At 43.8% G+C, this 25,758-nt stretch overlaps 1 protein-coding gene across 4 annotated transcripts in view; it reads right to left on the reverse strand.

Moving 5' to 3' along the window:
* Positions 1-287: 287 nt before the first annotated feature.
* The window catches only part of LOC146209334 (glycerate kinase), a 53,085-nt gene continuing 27,614 nt past the window's right edge, over positions 288-25,758 (reverse strand). For 3 of the 4 annotated variants that reach the window (XM_084599683.1, XM_084599681.1, XM_084599684.1), the window contains exons 7-9: positions 21,457-21,648; positions 16,329-16,557; positions 288-5,390 (exon numbers count right to left, since the gene is read on the reverse strand). In XM_084599683.1, coding sequence (XP_084455809.1) covers positions 5,155-5,390; positions 16,329-16,557; positions 21,457-21,648 — 657 coding nt within the window. In that variant the 3' untranslated portion in view covers positions 288-5,154. The remainder of the gene's footprint in view (positions 5,391-16,328; positions 16,558-21,456; positions 21,649-25,758) is intronic. The other variant, XM_084599685.1, reaches the window with a different exon arrangement.

The raw sequence follows: 25,758 nt of genomic DNA on the forward strand, positions 1-25,758 counted from the left end.
CTGAACATGTCTAGGCTTGTACCGACAGTTAAGCATCCGAGAGCCATTGGCGCTGAGCTGTGCGGTGATTCCCGCGAAAATAGAAAAAGGTGAATTTCGAGCAGTGATTAAACATTCTTATTTTGTTTGAAAGTGGACAGCTGCGCAAATTAAAACCAAGTTGAACGAAGTTCATAGAGAGTCTTCACCATCACTGAACACTTTTACTACTGGATAAATGAACTTATCGTAGCCAAACTTTGACGCAAGGTGAAGCACGTCCTGGGCGTCCAGTGGAAGTCACAAAGCCAGAAATGGTATCGAAAATTCATGGCATCGTGATGGAAGGCAAGCGAGATAGCTGATGTTGTAGGCATCTCAGCAGAAAAAGTTCGCAACATTCTGCACATTGGGTACCGTGATTACTGACTCGACCAAATGCGCATGAGGACCGACATCTCGAAGCAATGTTTATCGATGCTTGATCGCAATCCTCAGGACTTTTGGCGTCAATTTGTGACTGCGGACGAGACTTTGGGCATCATTACACTCTAGAGTCCAAACAGCAGTCAAAGCAATTGACTGGGCCAGATGAAGGGGCTCCAAAAAAGGCAACGACTGTTTGTTCAGCCAGAAAGGTGATGACAACGGTCTTCTGGGACTCAAGAGGAAGTCTGTTGACTACTTGCAAAACAGCAATATACGATAACGGAACAATACTATGCAACACTCCTGGAGCAAATGAAACCAGAAATTCACACTATACGACCTGGGTTAGCTCGGAAAAAACTCCTCTTTCACCAAGACAATGCTCCCCCTCGTAGATCGCTGTTGCAGGTTGTGCCTCAGCCACCTTATTCTCTAGATTTTGCCCAATGCGACTTTTTCCTCTAAACCAAATCTAAAGAAATGGCTGGGTGGAAATAAATATTTTTTTGATGAGGTCATCTCGGTCGTAAATGACTATTTTAAGGGCCTCTAGTCATCCTTTCTTCCCGAGGGTATGAAAAATTGCATCGCCACTGGAAGAAGTGTGTGGAGCTGGGAGCGGAGTATACTGAAAAATACAATCTCGTTTTGAGAAAACTTGCTATTGCTTTTTACCACACTTATCAAACCACCCTCTTAGTTTACTCTATGGTTTCAGCTTTATACCATAGTGGAATTGCTTCACGTATGAGCACCCCTTGCCTCTCGATGACCATTCTCATTCGGCTGTAGAAGACTTCTAGTGGTATGACATCGTCTTTACCTCGAACACCAGGGCACACCGCTGTCACAAGGTTCAACGAACCTTCTGTCCTAGCAACTCGCCTCTAGCAACTACCAAGTTACCTGCCTTCTTTTATTACAAAAGCAATACTATGCCAGGTTCTGGACTATCGCGTAGTCCGTGGCAGCAGTCGCGAATTACCTTTGAACAGCTGCGAAGAAGGTTCAACTCTGTCACCACAGCTGGAGTTAGCTACTCCAGGTTCAGCAGTGTTGAACCCTTCTAATTTTTCTTCTTCCTCCTTTTCTTCTTCTCACGGACAGGCATGGTGAAATGGCGTGACTGTGGCCATTGTAGCTCTTGCTACAAAAAGATAAACTTAAGGGAGTCGCACGATTAGATTGAAAATAATAGGAAAGCCTTTCTTATTCACAATGCTGTTTGAGTTGTCACACGTACCACCCTACATTTGTAACATGCCTGCTTTTCACTAGCTGCACCTGCCCCTGCTGCTGTGCCTCAATGTTTCCTCTTTTGAAGGCAAAAGCAACTAGCCCTGTTGTGGAAATCAATCCGGCACAGTTGTTGGCATTGTCAACAAATGGTGCTACCTCTAAAGTGGCATTTGCGTACAGCATCGCCAACAGACCTCCATGCAGCACCAGATTTCCAGTCTTCATACATACCAAAAATTTGATGCAACTGTTCGGTGTACAATGTTCAGGGTGGTGTCATACCATTTTCTCCCTCATTTAGCACGCACCGGCTAGTCATGCTAGAGGGTAGTTTGGAAGAGGGATTCAAGCCGACAACATATGCACCTCCAATCGTTAGCCTTAATCACCGCAACACACTACACGCGGTCAGAAGAGAAGTGGAGAGGGTGCCATCATACGAACAGAAAGAGCACAAAGGGCCACGTGGTGGCGTGCGCCACAGAAGAAAGCGTGTGTGCGCTAAATTTTGTTCAGTGGCATTTCAGCCCCAGTTCTGTGCCTTGCACCAGTCTCTACAACGCTACTTTAGAAATTAAAATGTGCTCAAATAATGCGGCATGGAAAGAATATGCGTAGCATTGAGACAGGAAGAGATCAGAGTGGGTCAGGAAATGCAAGATAATGACATTCTAATTGAAATCGAGAGTAAATGGCCATGGGCAGGTCATATACAGTCGAACCCAGATAATTTCAATTTTGGCTATATCGAACTCGCGAAATATCCCCTTGAAAATCTCATGTAAAAGCATAGGAAAGCTGCGTCGTATATCGAACACAATTTCACCGGTCGTTCGATATATCGAATTCCACACCATGCATTGAATGGTCGCCTTCCCCAAAAACGATCGCGTAATCCTCGGCCGTTTGCCGCTTGACGTTTTCAATCCACACGCAGAAGGAATGAGAGGGCACAATTCGGCGATGGCTGGTCTAGGGCAGCGCCGCGCCCTTTCCCCAAAGGCGCGCTCATCTGCAGTGAAGGTTTGCCGTACGCCAGCACGTGACATTTGCAAGCCATGTGCGTGAAGGGACGAGGGGGAACAAAATCACAAGGGTGTGCCCACTCTTCTGCCGAGCTTTATCCCCCTTCCTTCCATTCTCTTTCTCGGTCTGAGCTTGGTGCGAGGCGGCCAACGTGCAATCCGCATCTCGCCGAACGTGCGTAGCTATGGCAGCTGCGGACGTCAAGAAGAGTCAGTCTTTTTTTTTTTTGCGGTAGTCGTTTGTTCAACGTGTGGCATGGCATTGCTATGGTGGCTGTGAACTTTAAGAAGCAACAATTTTTCTTTTTTTCTTTTGAAAGAGTCGTCCTTACTTGTCGTGCCGAACGAAGCTATGGCGGCTGCGGACGTTTAGAAGCGGCGGGTTTTTTTTTTTTTTTGTTTTTTTTTTTTTTTGCGAGACCCGTTCATTCTTGCATCTATGAATCAATGAATCAACGAAAGCATGCAGATCATGACACCGGCTGTTAGCATTGTTTGCTTTAAACGGCATTTGCAGCTATCACTTTACAATGATTTTGTGGCAGTGGACTACGCCCGCCCCAAGCGCGGCGTGATACTAAATCGAACCTAGCTTGTGCGATCAAGCCATCACGGGCACTCTGACAAGTTCGCTCCCTGCGACAGTGGGATCTATCAAAAGTATAATAAAAAGATAAACACGCCATGACGTTATCGCTGCGCAGCATCTTGGCGCGCTGCCAATAAATGAGCTGTGGATATGCGATGCCCGAAACGTGGACGCGCCACCGAACGCTTTTTTTTTTTCTTTTCAAATTCTCGGGGGCGAAAGCGGGGTGTGGGCTCATTATGTGAGTGGGTTGATACACGACAAATACAGTATCATTTTTCACTATCTCAAGTGGCGTATCAAGCTGATTTCTGTATATCGAATTATCAATCTATCAAACTATTTCACGATCCCCTTCGAGTTCGATATATCCGGGTTCGACTGTAACACAAGGCTAGTTAATTGATGGCTTTTACGGATGACTGACTCAATTGCAAGGGTGGCACGATGCATTAGACTGCAAGGGCAATCGACAGCCAACTGTGCAGGGATTAAGACTGTTGCAGCTGGCACAGTGCTTTGAGCCTGGCTAACAGGTGGCCAGCATATGCTCTCCTATTTCCTCTTAGTTTACGGCAAAGATTTTTATGCACGCTTTTTGAAAGCCAAACACATGCAAAACAGTCAGCTGTAAGATAAAAAAAACAAGGTAGACAGTCAAGCTTGAATGCAAGTCCAACAATGTATTGTCAATTCACCGGGATGTAAAAATGGCAAGTAAAAAACAGTAGACAAGGCAACGAGTAGTGACTCAGTATTGCTGCATAAAACACAAGGTGCGTTATCACATTTTCATTTCGCTGGCAGTTTTAACTACCACACGGCACCGAAAGGCTCATATTTCAAACTTGTGCTGTGACGACGTCAAGATGAGGGCCACTTGCTTATGGTCGACTATAACTGGACACACCGAGGCGATAAATGAACACCACCACACCGGCCCCAGTGTTGCCAATATCTTGTTCCTACATTCAATCTAGTAGTCATGCAGTTGTTCACCCAGTGTGCTGAGAGGTACTTAGCCTTCTCGGCTTTGCCATGGCCGTCCCCACCACTGACTACGCTGAGTTGGGCTTTCAGCTTTGGCATCATCACAGTCTTATCTGAACGACCATGCCTGGCTTTCAACACATAAATAGTGCTGCAATGCATACTGAAATCTGGTTCGATATCTGGTGAAGATGCTACTCCTGCTTGCACCTTGGCTCAAAATGCCACATTCCTCCAAAACGATGACAACACAAAAATAAAGAACAAGACGTAACACAAAGTGTGAATTATGCAAAGACGTAACACAAGGTGTGAATTATGCAAACATCCTCATGGAGGTGATCATCTTTGATGAAACTCACACACATCTCTATGAAAGCTTCTGAATGCCCAGTGTGTGTAATCAACAGTGTGATCACAAGAACAATGAAGGGCTGTCGGTTACATTAAGTCACACAACTGCGTAAAATATTTGGCAAAAACCACTGGCACCTGCACCTTAGCATAGTTGCACAGTATACGTGTAGGAACTCTTCAACTAAATATAATTGATTTAAAAAGTTGTTCATTGGCAGCGTGACGGCTTTCCTCTCCATATGCCTGTGTCAGCTCTTTGCACCCTTAAACAGAAGACTGTGCATTTTCAGCATGTGGGTTGAAGTGAGGTGTAATTTTTCAAAGTAAAATAGCAGATAGTTGCCTCTGTAGCACACCACCACCTCACTGGTGCCTGGAACGTACACCACTGCCGCAGAGCATCGGATGTTGGCAAGCACGCCAACTCGGTCAATGGCCACACAGTTCTTCCAAGCATCCCAAGAATGGCTGGCACACCACAAAAATTTTTGAAACGTAGTGCACCCCGGCATCAATGGTCATCGACAAGAACAAAGTTTGGCGGTGCTAAATGGCCACGGGCTTCCGGCGGAGCAGCAGCAGATGTAGGTCCATGACGTTGGTGCCTGTGAGGCCAGTGACGAGGTGGTCGTCACCGCCAGAAAAGGCGCGGAAAAAGTTGTGCGAGTCATTGCGCTCCAAGTATTCCGCAGCGTTGAAGCCCTGGGCACGGGCCTCGGTAATGGTCGCAATGTGTGCCATGGCGCCCGCCGCATCCGTTGGTCCGTCCTGGCCGTCCGTACCTGCACAGCCAAGAGACTAGCGGCTTCCAGAAGGTGCTAAGCACATGATATGTGACTGGAAAAGGTAATTATGCACATGTACAGCCTCGTTCACTTCTAGCTATAACAAGGCCCCTGCTTTCAAGCCGTCACTCCGTCCGACCCGGCCGCACAATAAAGTGGCAGGCCGTGTGAAGCAGCACGTCCGGCTCCCTCTGTGCTTGCATCGTTTTGCATTGATATGCGTCTGCGGACGCAATGTTGCTTTGAAAGCAGTGACCATGTTATAGCTAGAAATGGATGACTCTGTACAGTCGTGAGCAATATGGGAGGAAACAAACTTTTTGCACACATTTACAAATATTGTCAGTATTTCTTTACTAAATAAAAGGACGACATTTGGATGTGATGTATCCAGAGGAAGACTAGTTAAAAAACTTAAAAAACTGTGCCTGTCGCAATAATTGTAATCAATAAATTGATACTCAAACTTTGCTCTCCCTCGTATTGTTAATGACTGGTCACTGCTTCTGCTGCAGAAATGAGCCATCAACAAAGCGCTGGCCAACCTTTCAATGCAATCTATGGATGGCAAGAAAATATGTGCACAGGAATGTGTAGAATGTACACAGGTGGCTGTGAACGGACAGCAGAGTGTAAAGTGTGAACCACACAACGTGACAAAGAGTGGGTTTTGGAACAAGCAATACATCATCATCATCATCAGCCTGATTATACCCACTGCAGGGCGAAGGCCTCTACCATATTTCTCCACTTAACCCGGTTCTGTGCTAGCTGCATCCACTTGACCCCTGCGAACTTCTTAACCTCATCCGCCCACCTAACTTTCTGCCGCCCCCTGCTACGCTCTCCTTCCCTTGGAATCCAATTTGTTGCCCTCAGCGACCATCGGTTATCCTCTCTTTGCACTACATGTCCTGCCCATGTCCATTTCTTCTTCTTAATTTCTACTAGAATGTCGGTAACTTGAGTTATTTCTCTGACCCACTCTGCACGCTTGCTATCTCTTAATGTTACCCCTACCATTTTACGTTCTATAGCCCTCTGGGTTGTCCTCAACTTAAGTAGAACTCTCTTGGTTAGCCTCCACGTTTCAGCTCCATAGGTGAGTACAGGCAAGATGCAACTGTTGTATACTTTCCTCTTGAGCGATACCGGTAAGCTGCTAGTCATAATCTGAGAGTGCTTGCCAAATGCGCTGGATCTGCAGATCTGCGGTTACTACCTGTCCTAAGTAGACATATTCGCCTACTACTTCCAGTATTTCGCTACCTAATGTAAACTGCTGTTCATTCCCAACACCAGCAAACTGCTGGTAGAACAAGGTACTAACTCCGTTAGTTTATAAATGACACCTAATGCTTGTTACCTAAACGATTTTTATGAAATGGTGGTCTGCCAAGGAGCCAAGAAAAGAATGAAGGTTGCAGCAACATCAGTTCAGTTCAGTTCAGTCGTGTCCGACTCTTCGTGACCCTATGGACCATGTCACGCCACGCTTTCCGGTCTCTCACTATCTTCCTAACATCACATAACTTCATCTGCAGTGCCTCGAGGATGCCATCTAACCATCGCCGCTGCCTACCCCTTCTCCGGCGACCCTCAACCTTTCCCAACATCAAATCTTTCTCCAGCGACTCCTCTCTTCTCATCAGATGACCAAAGTAGCTGCGCTTTAACTTTAAAATTTGACCCTCCAATGAGCAGTCAGGGTTTATGGTCGACAATATCGACTGATTTGATCATCTGGCAGTCCAAGGAACTCTCAAGGGTCTTCGCCAGCACCACAATTCAAACGCGTCAAATCTTCGGCGGTCAGCCTTTTTCACAGTCCAACTCTTGCATCCATACATCACAACTGGAAAGACCATAGCACGAGTTATACGGATCTTAGTTGGCAGACCACATGACATGACCGATTTAGAAGCAGCAGCAGCTGGCTCGGGCCTCTTAAATCAGGTGTAAAGGCTGAGGAGAACCGAAACCTCTGGTGCCCTTGCATTCCAAGTCAGGCATGCCACCCAGAGAGCATGCAGGAATGTTCAAGATGCTGGGTGTAAGTGGAGCTTTAGATCTATGTCCGGTACTCCTCGCATAATATGGGAGCTTATGACTGTATGCTGGAGAGTATTTCTGAGATAGCAGAGGACTTAAGAGATTTGTAGGAATGCACAAATACTGAAATTTCATGGAGGTTGACGAAAACAATTCTACTTAAGCTGAGGGCAACGCAGAGAGCTATGGAACGAAAAATGGTGGGTGTAACGTTAAGAGATAGGAAACATGAATAGTAGGTCAGAAATAACTGGTTACTGACATTCAGTCGAAATTAAGAAGAAGAAATGGGCATGGGCTGAACATGTAGTGCAAAAAGAGGATAACCAAGAGTAACCAATTGGATTTCAAGGGAAGGTAGGAGTAGCAGGGTTGGCAGAAAATTAGGTGGGTGGAGGAGATTAAGAAATTCGCAGGGGTCAAGTGGACGCAGCTAGCACAGAACCAGGTTAATTGGATGAAACTGGAGAAGCCTTTGCCCTGCAGTGGGTATAGTCCGGGTGCTGCTGATGATGATGGGATGAATTTGTCTGATGCACACCTTCATGATAGTTGCCTGCATTTGAGATGAAATTAAAAATAGAACGACTTTTTTTTCTTTCTAGTTTCATCATGTGCTTCGCTTTGTGCACACTATCGGGAACTTTGAAGAGTTCTGAAATCCTAAAACCTCCGCAACCCTTTTACGCAGTGCGACGCAATAGTGTTCTGCTCACAAAACGGCCCTGTCGCGTTTTGAGGATGCTTCACTGCAAGACCATGCAGTGAAGCATTGCGGTGAAACAGCGCGGTTGTCAAGCATAGCTTCAGGGTCGTCATCATCATCAGCCTGACTACCAAGCACAGGGCAAAGGCCTCTCCCATATTCCTCCCGTTAACCCAATCCTGTGCTAGCCACATTTACATGACACTTGCGAACATCTTAACCTCATCTGCCCACCTAGCTTTCTGCTGTCCCCTGCTACGCTTTCCTTCCCTTGGAATCCAGTTTGTTACCCAAATCGGTTATCATCAGTTGTCCTCTTTATGCACTACATGCCCTGCCCATGACCATTTCGTCTTTCTGATTTCCACTAGAATGTCAGTAACTCGAGTTATTTCTCTGACCTAATCTGCGAGCTTCCTATCTCTAAACATTGCACCTACCATTTTTCATTCCATAGCTCTATGCGTTGTCCTCAACTTAAGCAGACCCTTTTCGTTAGCCTCCACATTTCAGCACCATAGCTAAGTAGTCAAGATGCACCTGTAGTATAGTACTTTCCTCTTGAGAGATACCAGTAAGCTGCTACAGTAAAAGCTCGTTAATTCGAACTTCACGGGACCGGGAAAAAAGTTTGAATTATCCGATGTTCGAATTATCGAATGGCCTCGAAAAAACTGACAAGAACCATTTGTATTACAGTAAATGTACCGTATTAGCACGTCCATCCGTTTCGCGCTGTCACGGTCCACAACAATTTCTTGGCAGTGCGCCAAGATGCTGCGCAGCGATAACGGCGTGTTTATCTTTTGATTTTAGCTCCAGTAGGAGGGAGGGGGGGGGGGGGAAGCGAACTTGGCAAAGTGCCAGCACTTCTCCAGTTGTGCAAGCCTCCTTTTCAGTATGTTCACTTTATCATGCTATGAGCGACTGGGGTGAGCGCCGTCTACTGCCACTCCAATTATCGGAACGCGCGATATCAGCAAGCGGCTTTTGAAGCGAACGGTGCTAAAAGCCAGCGTTATGATCGCGGCTAACTCGCGTGCTTCCGTTGACAACTAATGGGTGAAAGGATGGATGGCTATCGCAAAAAAAAAAAAAAGTTTAACCCAGAGTGCCCGTCCAAGATCACAGCCTTTCATGGGCGTTGGCTGGGGCCGTGCCGACAGTATCCCTATTTCCAAATTAACAGGGCTGGAATTAACGAGTATTTAGTTGCGAGCTACGGAGGCTGTGCAGAAGAAAGAGAAGGCAGCCGCCGCCGCGGCCATGCACTGACCTTGCTGCGGCCACCGTCCCTTCCCTCCAACGCCGCCGCGCCGGTCATGGCGCCATTTAAGTTTTACCCACTCTTCCATGGTTTTACTTGGTGTCATCTTCTGTCCCCGTTTTGGACGTGTGCAGCCTATTTTATGCCTTCTGATCGCGGAGGTGTTTCTTTACTTTTTTTTTTCTGCCGCTTGATGTGCGCCAAGCTGCCCAGACGCGGCGGCGCGTAGTTTGAATTATCCGTACCGGAACCGACTCGCGTTCGAATTAACGAGCTTTTTTATACACAGATCTCTATAGAGCTTGTTCGGACCAAGTAGTGCAGTTCGAATTATCCGAAAATACTAATTATTGAGGTTTGAAGTAACGAGCTTTCACTGTAGTCGTAATCTGCGAATATGTACTTGCCAAATTCGCTCCATCCCAATTTTATTCTCCTAGTTATTTCATTTTCATGGTCTGGATCTGCGGTTACTGCCTGTTCTAGGTAGACATATTCGCCAACCACTTCCAGTGCTTCGCTATCTAATGTAAACTGCTGTTCCTTCCCGAGGCTGTTAAACAGAACCTTGGTCTCCTGGATATTGATTTTCAAGCCTTCCTGTCTAGGTCATCAATCATTATTTGCAGTTCATCTCCTGAGTTACTTAGCAAGGTAATGTCATCAGCAAACCGCAGATTACTGAGGTATTCTCCATCAACCTTTAACCTTAACTGCTCCCATTCCAAGTCCCTGAATACTTCCTCTAAGCAAGCTGTGAATAGTACTGGAGAGATCGTGTTTCCTTGCCTAACACCTTACTTTATAGGAATTTTGCTACTTTATTTATGCAGAACTCTGTTTGCTGTGCAGCCCCTATGTATGTCTTCCTCCACTTTCACGTATGGCTCGTCTACCCCGTGATTTCGCAATGCCCGTATGACTGTCAAAGTTTCTACAGAGTCAAATGCTTTTTCGTAATCAATGAATGCTGGTTATATTCAGAGCATTTTTCTATTGCCTGGTTGATAGGATGGATATGATCGATAGTACCCTTTCTGAAAACCTGCTTGATCTTTTGCTTGACTGAAGTCTAAGACTGACCTTATTCTGTTAGTGATTACCTTAGTAAACATCTTATATATGTAACAGACAGTAAGCTGATTAGTCTGAGCGTTGTTTTTCTGAGCGTCCCTTTTCTTATGAATTAAGATAATGTTAGCATTCTTTCATAATTCTGGTACCTTCGATGTCCCCAGGGACTGCGTATACAAGTTTTTCCTAGTACGACATTCCTCCTGCCCTTCAACAAATCTGTAGTTACCTGATCCTCCCCAGCTGCTTTTCTTCTTTTTATAATTTCTAAAGATTTCTTAACCTCGTCCTTCGTCAATGGCAGAATGCCAGACTGCTTTTCACTACTGCCTATCTTATTGTTTTTGCTACTGTATAGATCAGTATAGAGCCCCTCAGCTACTTTGACTATCCTGTCCATAACCATGATGACCATTGCCCGCCTTGTCCCTTAGCGCGTACGTCTGATTTTTGCCTATGCCTAATTCCTTTCCGCTTTACTGCTCTAAGGCTGCCCCCATTCATTGGAGCGTGCTCAATTTTCCGCATGTTATACTTCCTTATGTCGGCCACTTTACGCTTATTGATTAGCTTTGATATCTCTGACAGTTCTATCCTGTCTGTTGGGTTGGAGGCTTTCAGACTTTGGTGTTTCTTAATGAAATCTTTCGTCTCCTTAGATAGTTTACCGGTATCCTCTCTAACTATCCTACTGCCTACTTCTACCACACACTCAGTAATAATATCTCTGAAATTATTAGTCATCGCTTCTACGCTAAGGTCATCATCCTCCGCTAAAGCTGAATATCTATTCTGTAGTGAGATCATTGATGGAGTTCTTTCTCACTAATCTGTTCCGTTCCCTCTTCAGATCTAGACTAATTCGAGGCCTTACCATCCTGTGGTAAGGAAACTGCATCGCACTTTCCCAATTGCCTCTACACCCTGCACAATAAGGGGTTTGAACAAAGTATGATATTATTTAATATATAAGGGCGAAAGCCCTTATCGTTGTCACCAGCAAAAGTGTCACGCTTTTGCAGCGGCTCTGTTTAGTTGAGACGAGATGACGCCATGGAGGTCTCGACCAATCACAAAGCACCACTAGAGTATGCACGAATGCGTGCCTTATATGGCCATATGCCAATCAATGACTAATGGCTAGTTAATATTTATGCAATACATCATTAATAATTTCTTAATTACTGACCACTGATTATTAATTACTACTTGCTGATTACAAATTAATTACTAATTACTAAACAGTGACAGTTGCATAATAAGCTAATTAATTACTGATTAATGCCACACACCCCAGACTGCAGTATGCGCAAATGCGTGCCTTATAAGGTATTACGCCAATCAATGCTTAATAACTGATTAATTGGTTTGTTAGTTAGTACTAACTGCTAATTAATTGGTAATTGCATATCAATGACTAATTACTGCATAAGGAAATTACTAATTATTGCCAAATCAATAATTACTAATTAGTGACAGTTGCATGACCAATTTCTTAATAGTTACTGGCATCTTATGCGGTCATATGGCAAGCAATAGGCAATTACTAATTAATGACTATCTAATTAAATGACTACTGATTAATGAGTCATCTTGCCTTAAACAACCATATGGCTATCAATAACCACTTTTTAATAAGCACTAATTAATCAACATGTAAACGAATATTTACTAATTAATGACTGATTAATTAATAACCAATGACAGCTGCATAATTAACTAATTAAATACTAATTAATGTCAAGCACCTGGTAAAAAGTGACTAATTAAATGACTACTGATTAATGAAAAATAGTCATCTTGCCTTAAAAAACCATATGGCTATCAATAACCACATTTTAATTAATCCCTAATTAATCAATATGTAAATGAATATTTACTAATTATTGACTGATTAATTATTAACCAATGACAGTTGCATAATTAAATAATTAGATACTAATTAAGGCCAAGCACCCGGTAAAATCGCAAAGCAGAATGCAGCCCTCAGGCTTTCGCCTTTCACCACTTTAGTCACCAAAGTGTCCTCTAATTTTTTTTGTTTCCCCGTAAGGACTTTTTCATGTCCGCTTCCGGTTCTTTCGTTTGCTGAAGAAGGTATTCATTATCCTCAAGTTATTGCACTCTGCAAACTCAACTAGTAACTCCCCCTGCTATTTATTTATTTTTATTTATTTATTCAATCCTCAAAGGCCCCATTTAAGGGGTATTACATGAGGGGTGGGCTTGGAGTACGGTGGTTACAATAAAAAATGTATTTCGATGGCAGTCTTGAAATGATGAATGTCGGTTAGCGAGGCGATGTGGTCGGGAAGGTCGTTCCGATCCAGGGCAGTGCGGAGAAAAAATGACTTTTGGAATGTTATCGTATGGGCGCGCTGGGTGTAGACGACATTGGAGTGGAGATGACGAGATGACCAATGGGCTGGACGGATGAACACGTTAGGTGGCAAGCTGTGATAAAACTTATGATAAAGAGAAAGGCGAGCTAGTTTCCGGCGTAAAGCGAGATTGTGAAGTTCAAGTTTGGATTTTAGTACGGTAACACTGGTGCGATAGGAGTAATCTGAAAGAATGAAACGTGAAGCTCGATTTTGAGTAGATTCCAGTAAATTGATCAGATTAGTTTGGTGAGGATCGAATATAGCTTGAGCGTACTCAAGTTTGGGTCTGACAAGCGAAGTGTAAGCAATTAGTTTGATAGAAGAGGGAGCTAATGAAATGTTGCGGCGTAAGTAGCCCAGAACGCGACAAGCGGAGTTGGTTATATGAGAAATATGACTGGACCAGGATATGAATGCCTAGATATTTGATAGTGTCAGTTTGAGTTATAGGAAAATCGTAAAGATGATAGGTAGAAGGTAAGTAGTTACGCCGACGGTGTAAAGAGACATGAAATGTTTTATTAACATTTAATTTCACAAGCCAGGTGTCGCACCATTCTTGCACGTTAAGCAGATCATTCTGTAGGATAGCGATGTCAGATTGGTTATTTATGGTGCGGTATATTACACAGTCATCAGCGAACAGCCGTATGTTAGATGTTATGCAATTTGGCAGGTCATTAATATAAATTAGAAAAAGTAAGGGGCCAAGTACAGTACCTTGAACGCCTGACCGGACTTGGGAAAGGGTAGATGAATGGGAGTTGGCGACAACAAACTGGAGACGATTTGTTAGAAAATTATGGATCCAATTCAGTACACAAGGGTCTAAATTAAGGGTAGATAGTTTAACCGGCAAATGGCGATGTGAGACTTTATCGAAGGCTTTTTCAAAATCTAAAAAAAAGGAGTCTGTGGGTATATTAAGGTCGAGGTTCGTGTAAATATCGTGAAGGAAAAGAGCAAGCTGAGATTCACAAGAATAGCCTTGACGGAAGCCGTGTTGATTCGGATGGAAATAGCCAATGGATGAAAGGAACCTAGAACCAATGCCATAGGCACCCACTGCCTGGTCTTCTGTCTGCTTCTTCTCTACCTTGGCATTGAAGTCGCCCATTAGTACAGTATACTGCATCTTTCCTTTCCGCACTGCCGCTTCTACATCTTCGTAGGAGCTTTCAACTACCTGGTCATCGTGACTACATGTAGGTGCATAGGCCTGTACAACCTTCAGTCTGTACCGCTTATTAAGCTTGTTTACGATGCCTGCCACCCTGTCATTAATGCTAAAGAATTCATCTATATTACCAGCTGTATCCTTATTGACCAGGAACCTTACTTCTAGTTCTCGTCTCTCCGGTAAAACTTGGTAACACAATATACATGTCTGCCCTTCAGTATAGTAAATGTCTCATTTGGCCTCCTAACCTCACTAATCCCTATCACGTCCCATTTCATACGCTCTAATTCCTCTTATGTATTGCTAAACTAGCTTCACTAGCTAGCTTCACCGCATTGTCCATGCAGTGAGGCATATTTTTACACCCCTAAAGATTAGTGATTAAGCAATTGGCAAGGTCCAGTACGCAAACAAAGAATTTGAAGAGGAGCCACAGCTGGGTGCCGTTAAAATGCTATGGCATCATGCTCTTGAAGAAGAGTTTTAAGGGTCCCTCCCAATTTCTTTTCCAACTCCTTGAAGTTCAAATTAACAAGCTTTCCCTGCATAACTGGCTGCCTTACAGCATTAAACACAGGCTCCTGCATGCGAAAAAAAATCAAAGCACGACACCTGTGTAAGAATATGGATGTGGGAAAGTAAACACCAAATCTCTGATGGCAACTTTACTTTTTTTAATAAAGCCTCAATGCAGATACCAGGCAACAACCCTAAGACATTCATTTCATACAGAGCTCTGGTATGAAGTAGCTGCTTTTGTACAGTAAGCCAAACAGTCTGGCACAGAAGTTCTTAACCTTTTCAGCCTTGGGGAAGCCCCAGTGGCTTTTGGAAGGTAGCAAGTAATCCGACATGCCTTGGCTACTCTCCCTCTTTCACTAACGTAATTAAAAAAAAAAAAAGGAGCACACAGGCACATGGCCCCTTTAAACTGTGAACCAAATTCAATTATTACTAGTTGCTGGCTGCACTGTAATAATAAAAAGGTTAAGTACAAACTGAAGTGGGTCAAAGCAAGGCTGATGTCGACTGAGGCATGTGTGAAATTAGTTGCCTGGGGCCTAAAATTTATTCCAAAGAATTGGAAAGTTTCGCAGGACACAGTTTGAGAACAACTCCCATCAAAGCCAACAATTAAAACATCATCTATGTTACACTTCACATGTAAAACTATGCCTATGCAAGTCATTAATGGCCTACAGGCCACCCTGAACAAATAGTGAGAAAATCTCATCTAAAGCACACTCTTCCTAGCATCTACAAGCAAGCAATGCTGACACCATTCACAAAACAAATTCGAAACGCAAGATCTTTGAGAAGTTGTATACAAGCAATAACCAAATGCCCCCACTAACAAAACTCTTCCCACCACTCAGTTCAAACTTGTGGAGTCTATATCATCAGATCCAAAATGGTGCGCAATGAGCACCGCAGATGGTAGTATAGCCTTGACTCAGAGATTTGCACTCAAAACACAACGTCAATGCATGCGCTTTCCTTGCAAAATCGACCAGTGGTAGCGACATCTGCATTTCAATTTTTTAGCCCGATTTAGCTTACAAGATTTGTCATGGGAATGCAGGCCATCTGCAATTGATTCTCATTGTCTCTTCAAGTACTCTAAAAAAACAACCCAAAGGCAAGGCTAAATGCGACACACTGCAAACTGCCCACAAAGGAATCAGCCCTGCATTTGTGCCCCTCATAAGAACTTGAGTTATATGTGTAATAGCCCCGCCGGGGTGGTGTAGTGGTAAGACGCCAGACTACAGTGCCAGAGCACCCGGGTTCAAACCCAACCTCGGCGGCTGCGTTTCAATAGAGGCGAAACGAAGAGGCGTCCATGTGCTGTGCGATGTCAGCGCACGTTCAAGATCCCCAGGTGGTCGAAATTACTCCGTAGCCCTCCACTACGGCTCTTTCTCTCTTTCCACTTTCACTCCCACCTTCCTCCCTTCCCTTACGGCATGGTTGAGGTGTCCACAGAGAACAAGTGAGACAATTACCGCGCCTTTCCCTTCCTATAAATCAATCAATCAATCAATATGTGTAATATGAGTCCATTCCCTAAAAAAATTTCGCCCATTATTTCACTTCAAGAGATTTGCAGACCAACTTTTATTTTTAATCAGTGCCTCTTTAGGCAGCCAATGTGTCATAAAACACCAATAACCATCCCCACCTGATCCTACTTCTTGTTTACATATATATACAGCATTGAAAAAACTGGAAAGAGAAGTGAACGGAGACTAGGCTTTGCAAGATCACCCACCAGCAGCTATCACAAGCAGCTCGGCACGCTGAGGCTGCAGTTCAGGCCGGTTGAAGAGCTGATCGAGCTCAATGGCGGCAGCTAGAGCCAGCTCTTGGCAGCGGCCACCCTTGCCAGACCCAGTCACACGCACCGTCGTCTCACCAGCGGCCACCACACAGATGGGGCGGCCCAGGTCAAACGCGCGCTCAGCAGATTCCTTCAGCTGTTCCAGGTCACGGTAGCGGACCTGGATACATGTGCAATGTGCACGTGTGTGCTGTCAGTTATATCTGAAGTGAGTAGCTGCAACTACAGGACAGTGGCCCCTACAAGCATGTACAGCCTCGTCCACTTCTAGCTATAACACGCTCACCGCCTTCAAAACGCTGTTGCGTTCGAACCGGCCACACAATAAAGCTAAGTGGCAGGCCATGTGAAGCAGCACATCCGGGCCCCTGTGTACGTGCATCAATTTGCATCGATATGTGGCTGTTTCATACGTAATGTTGATTTGAAAGCAGTGTCTGTGTTATAGCTAGAAGTGGACGACCCTGTACACCTGCGCAACTGCCACCACAATACATGAAGGGATTAAACAACAGGCTTAATCAGTGTACTGCTCTGTTGTTCCACAATGCAACAGAAAAATACACATAGGATTTCCATTCACCTTTTTTATAAAAATATTCGCTACGGCTCCCATACACCAATATAACTGATAGACCAATAGGTCATCACACCAGTACAGGAATACCCAAAAAGAAGTTTTATCCATGTATCAGTGTTCTAAATTGCAATAGGAACATAAAAAGTACAGTCAAACCTGGATATATCGAACAACAGTATCTCTTGCTGGGCTAGTTGGTGTGACATTGCGTTAAACCAAAGGAAATACAGCGCTAAGTTTTAGACGAACCACACAGGACGAGATAGCGCCTGTCCCGTCCGTCTTTCTGTGTGGTTCGTCTAAAACTTAGCGCTGTATTTCCTTTGGTTTAACGCAACTGGATATATCGAACTCGAAGGGAATCGCGAAATAGTTCAATATATCGATAATTTGATATACAGAAATCTGCTTGGGACGGCACTTACGATGCGAAAAAACGATACCGTATTTGTCGCGTAATCAACCCACTCGCATAATGACTCACCCTCCGCTTTCGCACTCGAGAATTTTGAAAAAAAGAAGCGTTAAGACCAGCTCGCTCACATGAAAGCGATCTCAGCGACGAGCGGCAGCGACAGGGCGAAAAATTTCCAACTTGTTGGAACTGCGTCCTTCTCGCCGCTCGAGCCACCGCGGCAGCTCAAAACAAGGTTTCTGTGTCACCGCGGAAGAAATCACGAGCATTTTCGCTTGCATGTCGTTGGCGCGCGCCACTCCGTTTCGGTCGTCTCATCCACAGCTCATTTCTTGGCAGCATGCCAAGATGCTGCGCAGCGCTAACGTCACGGCGTGTTCATCTTTTGATAGCTCCTGCGGTGGCGGGGAGCGAATTTGGCAGAGTGCCCGCGATGGCTTGATTGCATAAGCCTGGTTCGATTTATCACACCGCGCTTGGGGCGGGCGTAGTCCACTGCCATAAAATCATTGGAAAGCGTGATAGCAGCAAATGCTCTTTGAAGCGAGAAATGCTAAAAGCCGATGTCATGATCACAGCTGACCGCGTGCTTTCATTGATTCATGCATGCAAAGATAAACAACTCTCGCAAAAAAAAAATTCCACAGCCGCTACGACGCGTTGCCGAACTGTCCCCTTTCGTTCCTTCTGCGTGTGGCTTGAAACCATCATGCGGCAAACGGCCGAGGGTGATGCGATCGTCTTTGGGGAAGGCACACTTTCCAGTGCATGGTGCGGAGTTCGATATATCGAATGACCAGTGAAACTGAGTTCGGTATATGACGTGGCTTTCCTATACTTTTACATGGGATTTTCAAGGGGATATTCCGTGAGTTCGATATAACCAAAATTCTATATATCCGGGTTCGATAAGGCTGGGCTCAACTGTATTTGGTACTTTAGTTTTCCACCGAAAAGTTTGTACAACCTCCCAGTGATCTACAATTTCCTTCGCTCTGTACCAGCTACACAGATGTGCTTGGCCTCAAAGAAAAGAACACAGCTGTATGTCATCTTTAGAGCCTGAGAACAGAATATGCCTCAACAAATCCAAGATACCAAACACATTGTGATATAAGGCTCACATCAGATGATGTGAGAAGTAAGGCTTCCTTCCATCTAGTCCTCTTCTTCACTATCATCATTGTGTATAAAAACATCACAGAGATATAACAATCGGATATGAAACTCTTCAGATACGCGTTTTCAAGCAATGCATGTTAGTGATTTCCTTTTACTTGCCAATTCCTTTTGCAGCTATTCATTTTTGTAACCCAACCCACATATTTCGGCTCTTGCTATCTGATAAAATGGAAAGCATTAAACAGCGCTGAATACACCCAATGCTCCATGCCTAATTGATAGAGCGAGATGATTAACACTTGAGACTCCAAATGGCATTTGAACTCAGTGCAGTTGCTCATGCTCCATGACGATCATTTGAAATATTTACAAGATTCAACTTTCCATATTTCAGTGATGCTGCTGCATTTCACTCAGGCTTCGACTGCTCAAGTAAAAGCTAAAGATACTGTAAAAGCTTCAATTTAGTAGGAATCCCAGTGTCGTCAGAGCTGTGAGTGAAAAATCCAGATTGGTCAAAAAGTTGGTTTGTTACATCTTTGATTTAAGAAGTGATTAAAGCAATAGAAAACTGGTGATTAGAAAGTTGCAACATGACTCAAATGCGGTTAGCACAAGTTAGTATATAAAATACTAAATTATTCGTGCTGGAAAAAATTGCGCAAATAGCCAGGATTTGAACCCCTGGCCATTGGGTTGCAAGTCGCACCCAAGTTGCCAGGCCATGCAGGCATATTTGTACAACTTGGTTAAAGCATGGCTTTATACTTTTGTCACAGTTTTTCACGTACTGTGGTTACGAAAAAAGAAACGGTGTCTGTTTTTGCATGGGCAATAGGTACTGCTGGTTATATACTGTTGAGTCATACACTTAAAGGTGGGCTTCGACAATATTCTCTTAGGGTTCAGACTCCATCAGGGCACATTCTGGGCCTGCTGCTAGAATTTGTCGAAAAAACCCAAAATGTCACAGGTGGAGTCTGTACCTGACCCCATTCATCATCATTAGCCAGACTATACCCACTGCAGGGCAAAGGCCTATTCCAAATTCCTCCAATTAAACCAGTCCTGTGCAAGCGGCATCCACTTGACCCTTGAAAAGTTACCTCATCCACCCGCCTAACTTTCTACCGGCCGTAGCTATGCTTTCCTTCCCTTGGAATCCAATTTGTTACCCTAACTGACCATCGGTTGTCCTCTTTTCCCACTACATGTTTTGCCGATACCCATGACCCTGTGAGAAGGAAGATGGACCTCTTCTTTCTCATCTGCTACTAGCACAACACCTTTCTAGAGCAATAAATGTCTTTCTTATCCTATCCTATCCTACTTTTTCTTATATTCCACTAGAATAGCATTAACTTGAGTTACTGCTCTGATCCACTATGCACGCTTTCTATCTCTTAACGTTACACCTATCATTTTCCGTTCCATAACCCTCTGCATTGTCCTCAGCTAAAGCAGAAATCTTTTCATTAGCCTCCACGTTTCACCATTATAAGTGAGTACAGGCAAGATGCAACTTTCTTTTGTCACCTTGTTCTGTTTTTAGTTTTTAGCGCTTATGATCCTTTTTTTTTTTTTTTTGTAGCATCCAGCCCTCGTTCTCTCAGGCTGTCATGCCCGATGTACATGCTTTTAAAATTTCTTGCTAAAAATATAACGTGTTTCTCTTTTCACAGTTCTGTTATCAAATTAGAATATTTTATGGCCACCTATTGTTTTTAGTTTTATATAATAAAGATTATTTTCCAAGCTATTATTACCCTCGCATGTCCTCATAACACCATCTCTTATCTCGTACGTTCCTGTGTCGTAACAATCACGAGCATGAAAAGTGAAATGGACACTACTCTACATTAAACATGTCTGATTACTATCTGGTCGATGACATATTTCCTGGCATATCACTTTTGTCGATACCCAATGGTCATCCCGGTTGCTAATCATGGTTTCCTGCTTTGACCTGCATAAAAACGGGCGCATGCACTGATCGCAAAATTCTCGGTAAAACTTTTCTACACCGTCTCCAACCAAACTGCTACGGAATCTACATCTTTAGGGGCAAAACTTCTCAGTGCATCTAAAAAGAATCGGGTGCCTAAATTCCAGTGTTTCTAACGCAATTAATTCAACCATGCCAAATGAAAAATGATGCACATAATTCATCTTTTTTCTTTTTATATCAATATATACCAAAGTAATAAAGCACCAACAGACATAATCTGGTTTTCACCATGATGCACTTGTTGCCAAGCATTTTTCATAAATAGGAATCTCTTTGACAATGTCCTACATTGAAAACAAAACACAAGCAAAACTCAAATGCTGACACAAAAAAGAAAAAAATATTAGCTCCCAAAGATGAAACACAAACAACCAAGTTTGATTAGCACTTTAGCAGGAAAGTCTCCAGGACTCCAAAATGAAATTACTAACCTGTGGCAGTACTAAGCTTTCCCTAGCTCATATCACTTCGTTTTGTGATCCTTGCGATTTGTTGCTAACAGTGTATTGCTGCCATATTCTAATAATGGAAATTTTTTTTATTTGTACCTTGTTTCAAAGCCTTTAAAGAAATTTATGAAACTTGAGTCAGGTTATATATACGCAAGAGGGCAACTGAAGTGAAGCTACAGCCCCCAGTCCTGATGACATCCATGCCTGTTGTTTCAAAAGCCACGGCTTGTCATGGCATGGGATGCAGTACTGTATCACAAACAAAACAGTAGCCACCCAATTTATGCCACCGACTTCCACCACAAGCAGCATGTGATAAGAAACAGCTGTAGAAAATACTTCCCCACAGGCTTTGTATTGAGCAAGCAACACTGCAGAACCTACATGTCGCAAAGGCCCTTTCACACCTCTCGTCCTTCCTACGTGCCAGAAGTGGCGGGGAACACTGAAGCAGCAGGGAACGTTGCAGTGGCGGTGCTCACCTGCAGGTGCTGGGCAATCTCGGTGACGGGGTCGTGCACAACCGGCACGTCCGACTCCCCATAGCACATGTAGAAGGCTAGGTGTGCCAGGGCCTTACCCACCAGTCGTGACTCGCCCACCAGCGAGGTAGTCAGCAGGTACGACAGGTAGCCCATCTGGCGACCCAGCAGGCACACCGCACGCGATGCCACCTGGCCACAGTGGTTATGCCAATAAGTATGGTGCCAATATGGGACCACGCTCCTTGACAGCTGTTTTCCCAATTTGTTTCTCCACACCAGTGCCATTTGTCACTACTCTCTGCGACATTACAAAGGGTATCTAGCTTGAAGTATCAATCTCTGACTCCAGTGCCTAAGGCAGAGCTAATTTTATGCTGATGGGGAAGATAACTGAACCGGGACTTGACGAAACACATCCCCTAGTTCCAATCATGGCATAGCATAATAATGTTATGAATAGCTCAGAGCCACTTGCAGGCTGGTGGGATCTAGTGGCCAGAAAGAATGAAAACTGCTACTGCAAAAAATTATTCAACATGGCACATGCATGGACACATTAAAATGCATGTACTGGTTCGCTTTGCTGCTTTTGCCACATCAATGCAGAGGGCATTTCATTCCAACAGCGGCTGCTCCTGGAAGTGCCTCCGTCTGACGTTTTTGAGAGTGCACGTTACCCAGCTATCTGCTCATGCTTGCACCAAAGGGGAGCTCTTGCCCTCGATGTATTTTTTCACAGTGGTAAAAGCCAATGAAAAGCTTTCTTGTGTGTTCTTGCCCCTTACACTTTCTGGTACTGGCCAACCTGCAGAGCATTCTATGCAGCCACTGCAATGTCCTTTTCTTTGTTTTCTCATCTCTCCCTCTCACTGTTTCAACCAGCAACTCTGGACAGACCTCGTCCACACGACAGCTCAATGTGGAGAAGTGTAGACTCTACTATAATATCGAGCAATAATTATATATACATTGCTTCATTACAGTACATTGGCTCATTATACTGGATGCACCTGCATGGAACGGGATCGAGCTGTCATACTGCTGCGAAATACAGCAAACTCTAATTAAGTGAGCCTTCAAGGAATCAGAAAAAAATTACTGAAATTTTGATTGTCAAATGGGCTAAAGTAACTGCCGAAAAGCATGCATGATGGTTGCGTGTGTTTGCGATGAAACTCAAGTGAGAACGAGATTTTTTCTTGGTTTCATCAAGTATTTCACTTTACACACACTGTTGGGAATGTAGAACAGCTGCCCTGATCGTAAAGGCCTCTGCTACCCTTTTCACAGTGCAACGCAGCAGTAGTGATCCCCTCTTCACAAAACGGCTCCGTCGCTTCTTGAGAATGCTTCACTGCGCAGTCAATGCGGTGAAGCGTTGCAGTGAGGCCTGATGGCGTGAAATTGTGCATTATGAGCATGCTGTTTTAGTGTACTGAGAGCAGCATGTGGACACATGAGAGGGATATATGCAGTGCTTAAAGTGTGGCTCCAACGGAGGGGGGTCTGTAGCGATTGGAGCACTGGTGGAAAGGGAAATAAAGAGGGAAAAGAAAGAAAACAGCTGGTTGCCTGTTTTGCAAATTGTTCTATACAACGGGAAGAAATCCTTATTTTTCTCCATCTCTGGTTTTCGAAAACGTGTTAGTGGTTCTTATTAATACTGACTACAAAACTGTCGAAACGATAGAGAAGAAATCTTCCGATTGCACCACTGACAACAAAGAACGGCTGCCTGCTTTGTATTCAGACAGTCCTTATACTTTCAAGATTGGGGGCTCTCGAACCCCTCTTAAATATTACTGGGGGGCCTCAGCCCCCCAAGACCTCCCTGACTTTAGACCCTGGATATATGCGAAGCACTATCCCTCACGTGCGCAAACGAGCCTACATAATATTTGCGAAACCGCAGTTAGAATAAGCTTCATCAATCTGGTCATCCCGTCAAAAATACTTGACTCACAAGTTGCAAGCTTTCCAGAAAAGGGCTTGTAATCTTTTCATTTCGGGAAATTATAGTTACCAAACCATGTGTAGCCCAACTAAAGCTTCAATTTCACTCCATCCGTTGAAAACTCGTCTAGACATTGCCCTTTTATCTCTGTTTCATAAATATGTCTACACTACTAATTCACCCCTGGCACATCTACAGCATCCTTCATGCTTATGACACAGATTACATAATACCGTTAGCTAGGCCTGCATTGAAGACCATGCATATGCTTTTAACTTTTCATCACTGCTGCAAGAGAACAACCTTCTGGATTGCACTGCTCTGCAATGCATACCTTTCTACCTATTCAGACACTTCACTGATTATAACTTTGTTTTCAGCTACTTGTGACTATTGTTGCGTAGGTTCTGGTCAAATGCAGTTTTCTCACATGTACACATGAAATTTTTTCTTTTACACCTGTGCTATATTTCATGCATTTCAACTAATTTTTGTTCCATGACACATAGTTGCCTATATTTTATAAATTTTCTTGTCAATAACAATTTGTTACCTGCGCTCAATTATTTGTTTTTTTTTTATTATACCTTTTATTATATTATTATACTTTTATTATACTTTTGTTCTAACATCAACCTTTGTATTTGCCCTTCTTAAACAATGTCTTTCTTGAGGGCTGTAAGGTATATGTAAATGAATAAATAAAGTGCTCAGAACAATGCGGCACAATTTCAAAATAGAAACAGTGATGCGCAACGCAAACAGTGTTGTATAAAATGACACGACTGGCCAATGCACAAGCCCAATCACATGAAGTTAGGTAAAGCAAAACTGTAACTATGCGACTCAGCTTTATTTTGAAAATGGGGTTCCTGCAAACACCCTCATGTCTTCCATAGCACTATGTATTCCATCAAGACTTTACCTCGAAGCAATTCTCTGTCCAAATTAATCGGTGCGAGATTATTTGGGTGACAGATGGGACCACACTCTTAGTTCAAACATTTAAGATTACTGGGTTTTGAACCAACAAGGTTTTGTTGTGTGCAAAAACTTTCGGATATTCGGCAGTGTTCGACTATTCCAAAGTTGTGAGCATATTTAACAATTTTCAGATATTCGGAAAACTCTGAATATCAGTTTCCCGGAACAAATACGAATCAGGTAATACACATACTACTTGGTACATATTAAAAATTTAGAATATTCATACACTACTAGATAAGACTGATTGTTACTAGGTTCCAAGCCTGTTGGCAAACTACCGGTAGCACTCTTGTTACAAGCTCTCAAAAATATCTCTAGCAGATGCCGCGTGCAGCTGGCTTAATTGGCACTTAGGCAACTTAACAGAAAGGATGTAGGTATGGGGAATAAGAGCCCTCCTCAAGCCAGGCCAGTAAGGAGCGGACCACATGTAAAATCAGAGGCTGGAAGGTAAAAATGCCGCATGGAATTCTGAGGTTTGGTATTGCAGAATAGCTCTTTCTGAACTTCAAGTGTGTCAGTACCCTGAAATGCTGGGCAGCTATCATGGGCATGAACACATATGCTATATAGATTCGAGGTGCGGCAAACAGTGAGCACTGCGTGATGTGCGACGATCCGTTTTCTTTGACGTCGCATTCTAGAGGGCCCTACCACAGTGCCCAGGCTCGAACCTCATCGCCAGCAGCAACGTTTCGATGGAAGCAAAATGGAGAGGCATCCGTGTGCTTAATGATGTCAGTGCCGTTAAAGATCCTCCCATGATCGAAACTACTCCGTAGTCCTCCATTACGGCTCCTTATTCCGCTTTGACTCCCACCTTCCTCCCTTTTCTTACAGTGTGCGTTAGGTGTCCACGGGAAAAGTGTGACAGATAGTGTGCCTCCCCTTTTCTGTAAACCATTTATTTAACCAATTTTATTCTAGAGGGGACCCTTCCTTGCCTCGTGTGGTGAAAATAAACTCTGCATCACCTCTGGTAGTTCCAGTTCCTGAAAAACTTTAGGAATGATTATTTCGACGACTGGTGCAGGGGAAATGCGACAGACTTTTTCTTTACCTTCTCTTCCTTTGTTCTATCATTTCACAGCCTATAGTGCATACTATAGCCCAACCACTATCACTTGCCGCAGAAGTGTCTTTAAAAGCAAACTGTACTGGGAGAGTTGGATGCAGTTCATATTGCGGAAAAGCACAAAAGAGACAAAGGACCAAGAAAGGCGCCCGTGTCGTCCTCTCCTTTCTCGGTCCTTCGTCTCTTTTGCGCTTTTCTACAATATGAATAGAAGTGTCATTATCAAACTGCTTAAGCAGGTGTTTCAATACAGCTGGTATTTCACTATAGCCGGCATTTCATT

The sequence above is a fragment of the Amblyomma maculatum genome, chromosome 1 (assembly GCF_055883805.1).
Source record: "Amblyomma maculatum isolate TAMU_Amacu chromosome 1, ASM5588380v1, whole genome shotgun sequence".
NCBI classification, from domain to species: domain Eukaryota; kingdom Metazoa; phylum Arthropoda; class Arachnida; order Ixodida; family Ixodidae; genus Amblyomma; species Amblyomma maculatum.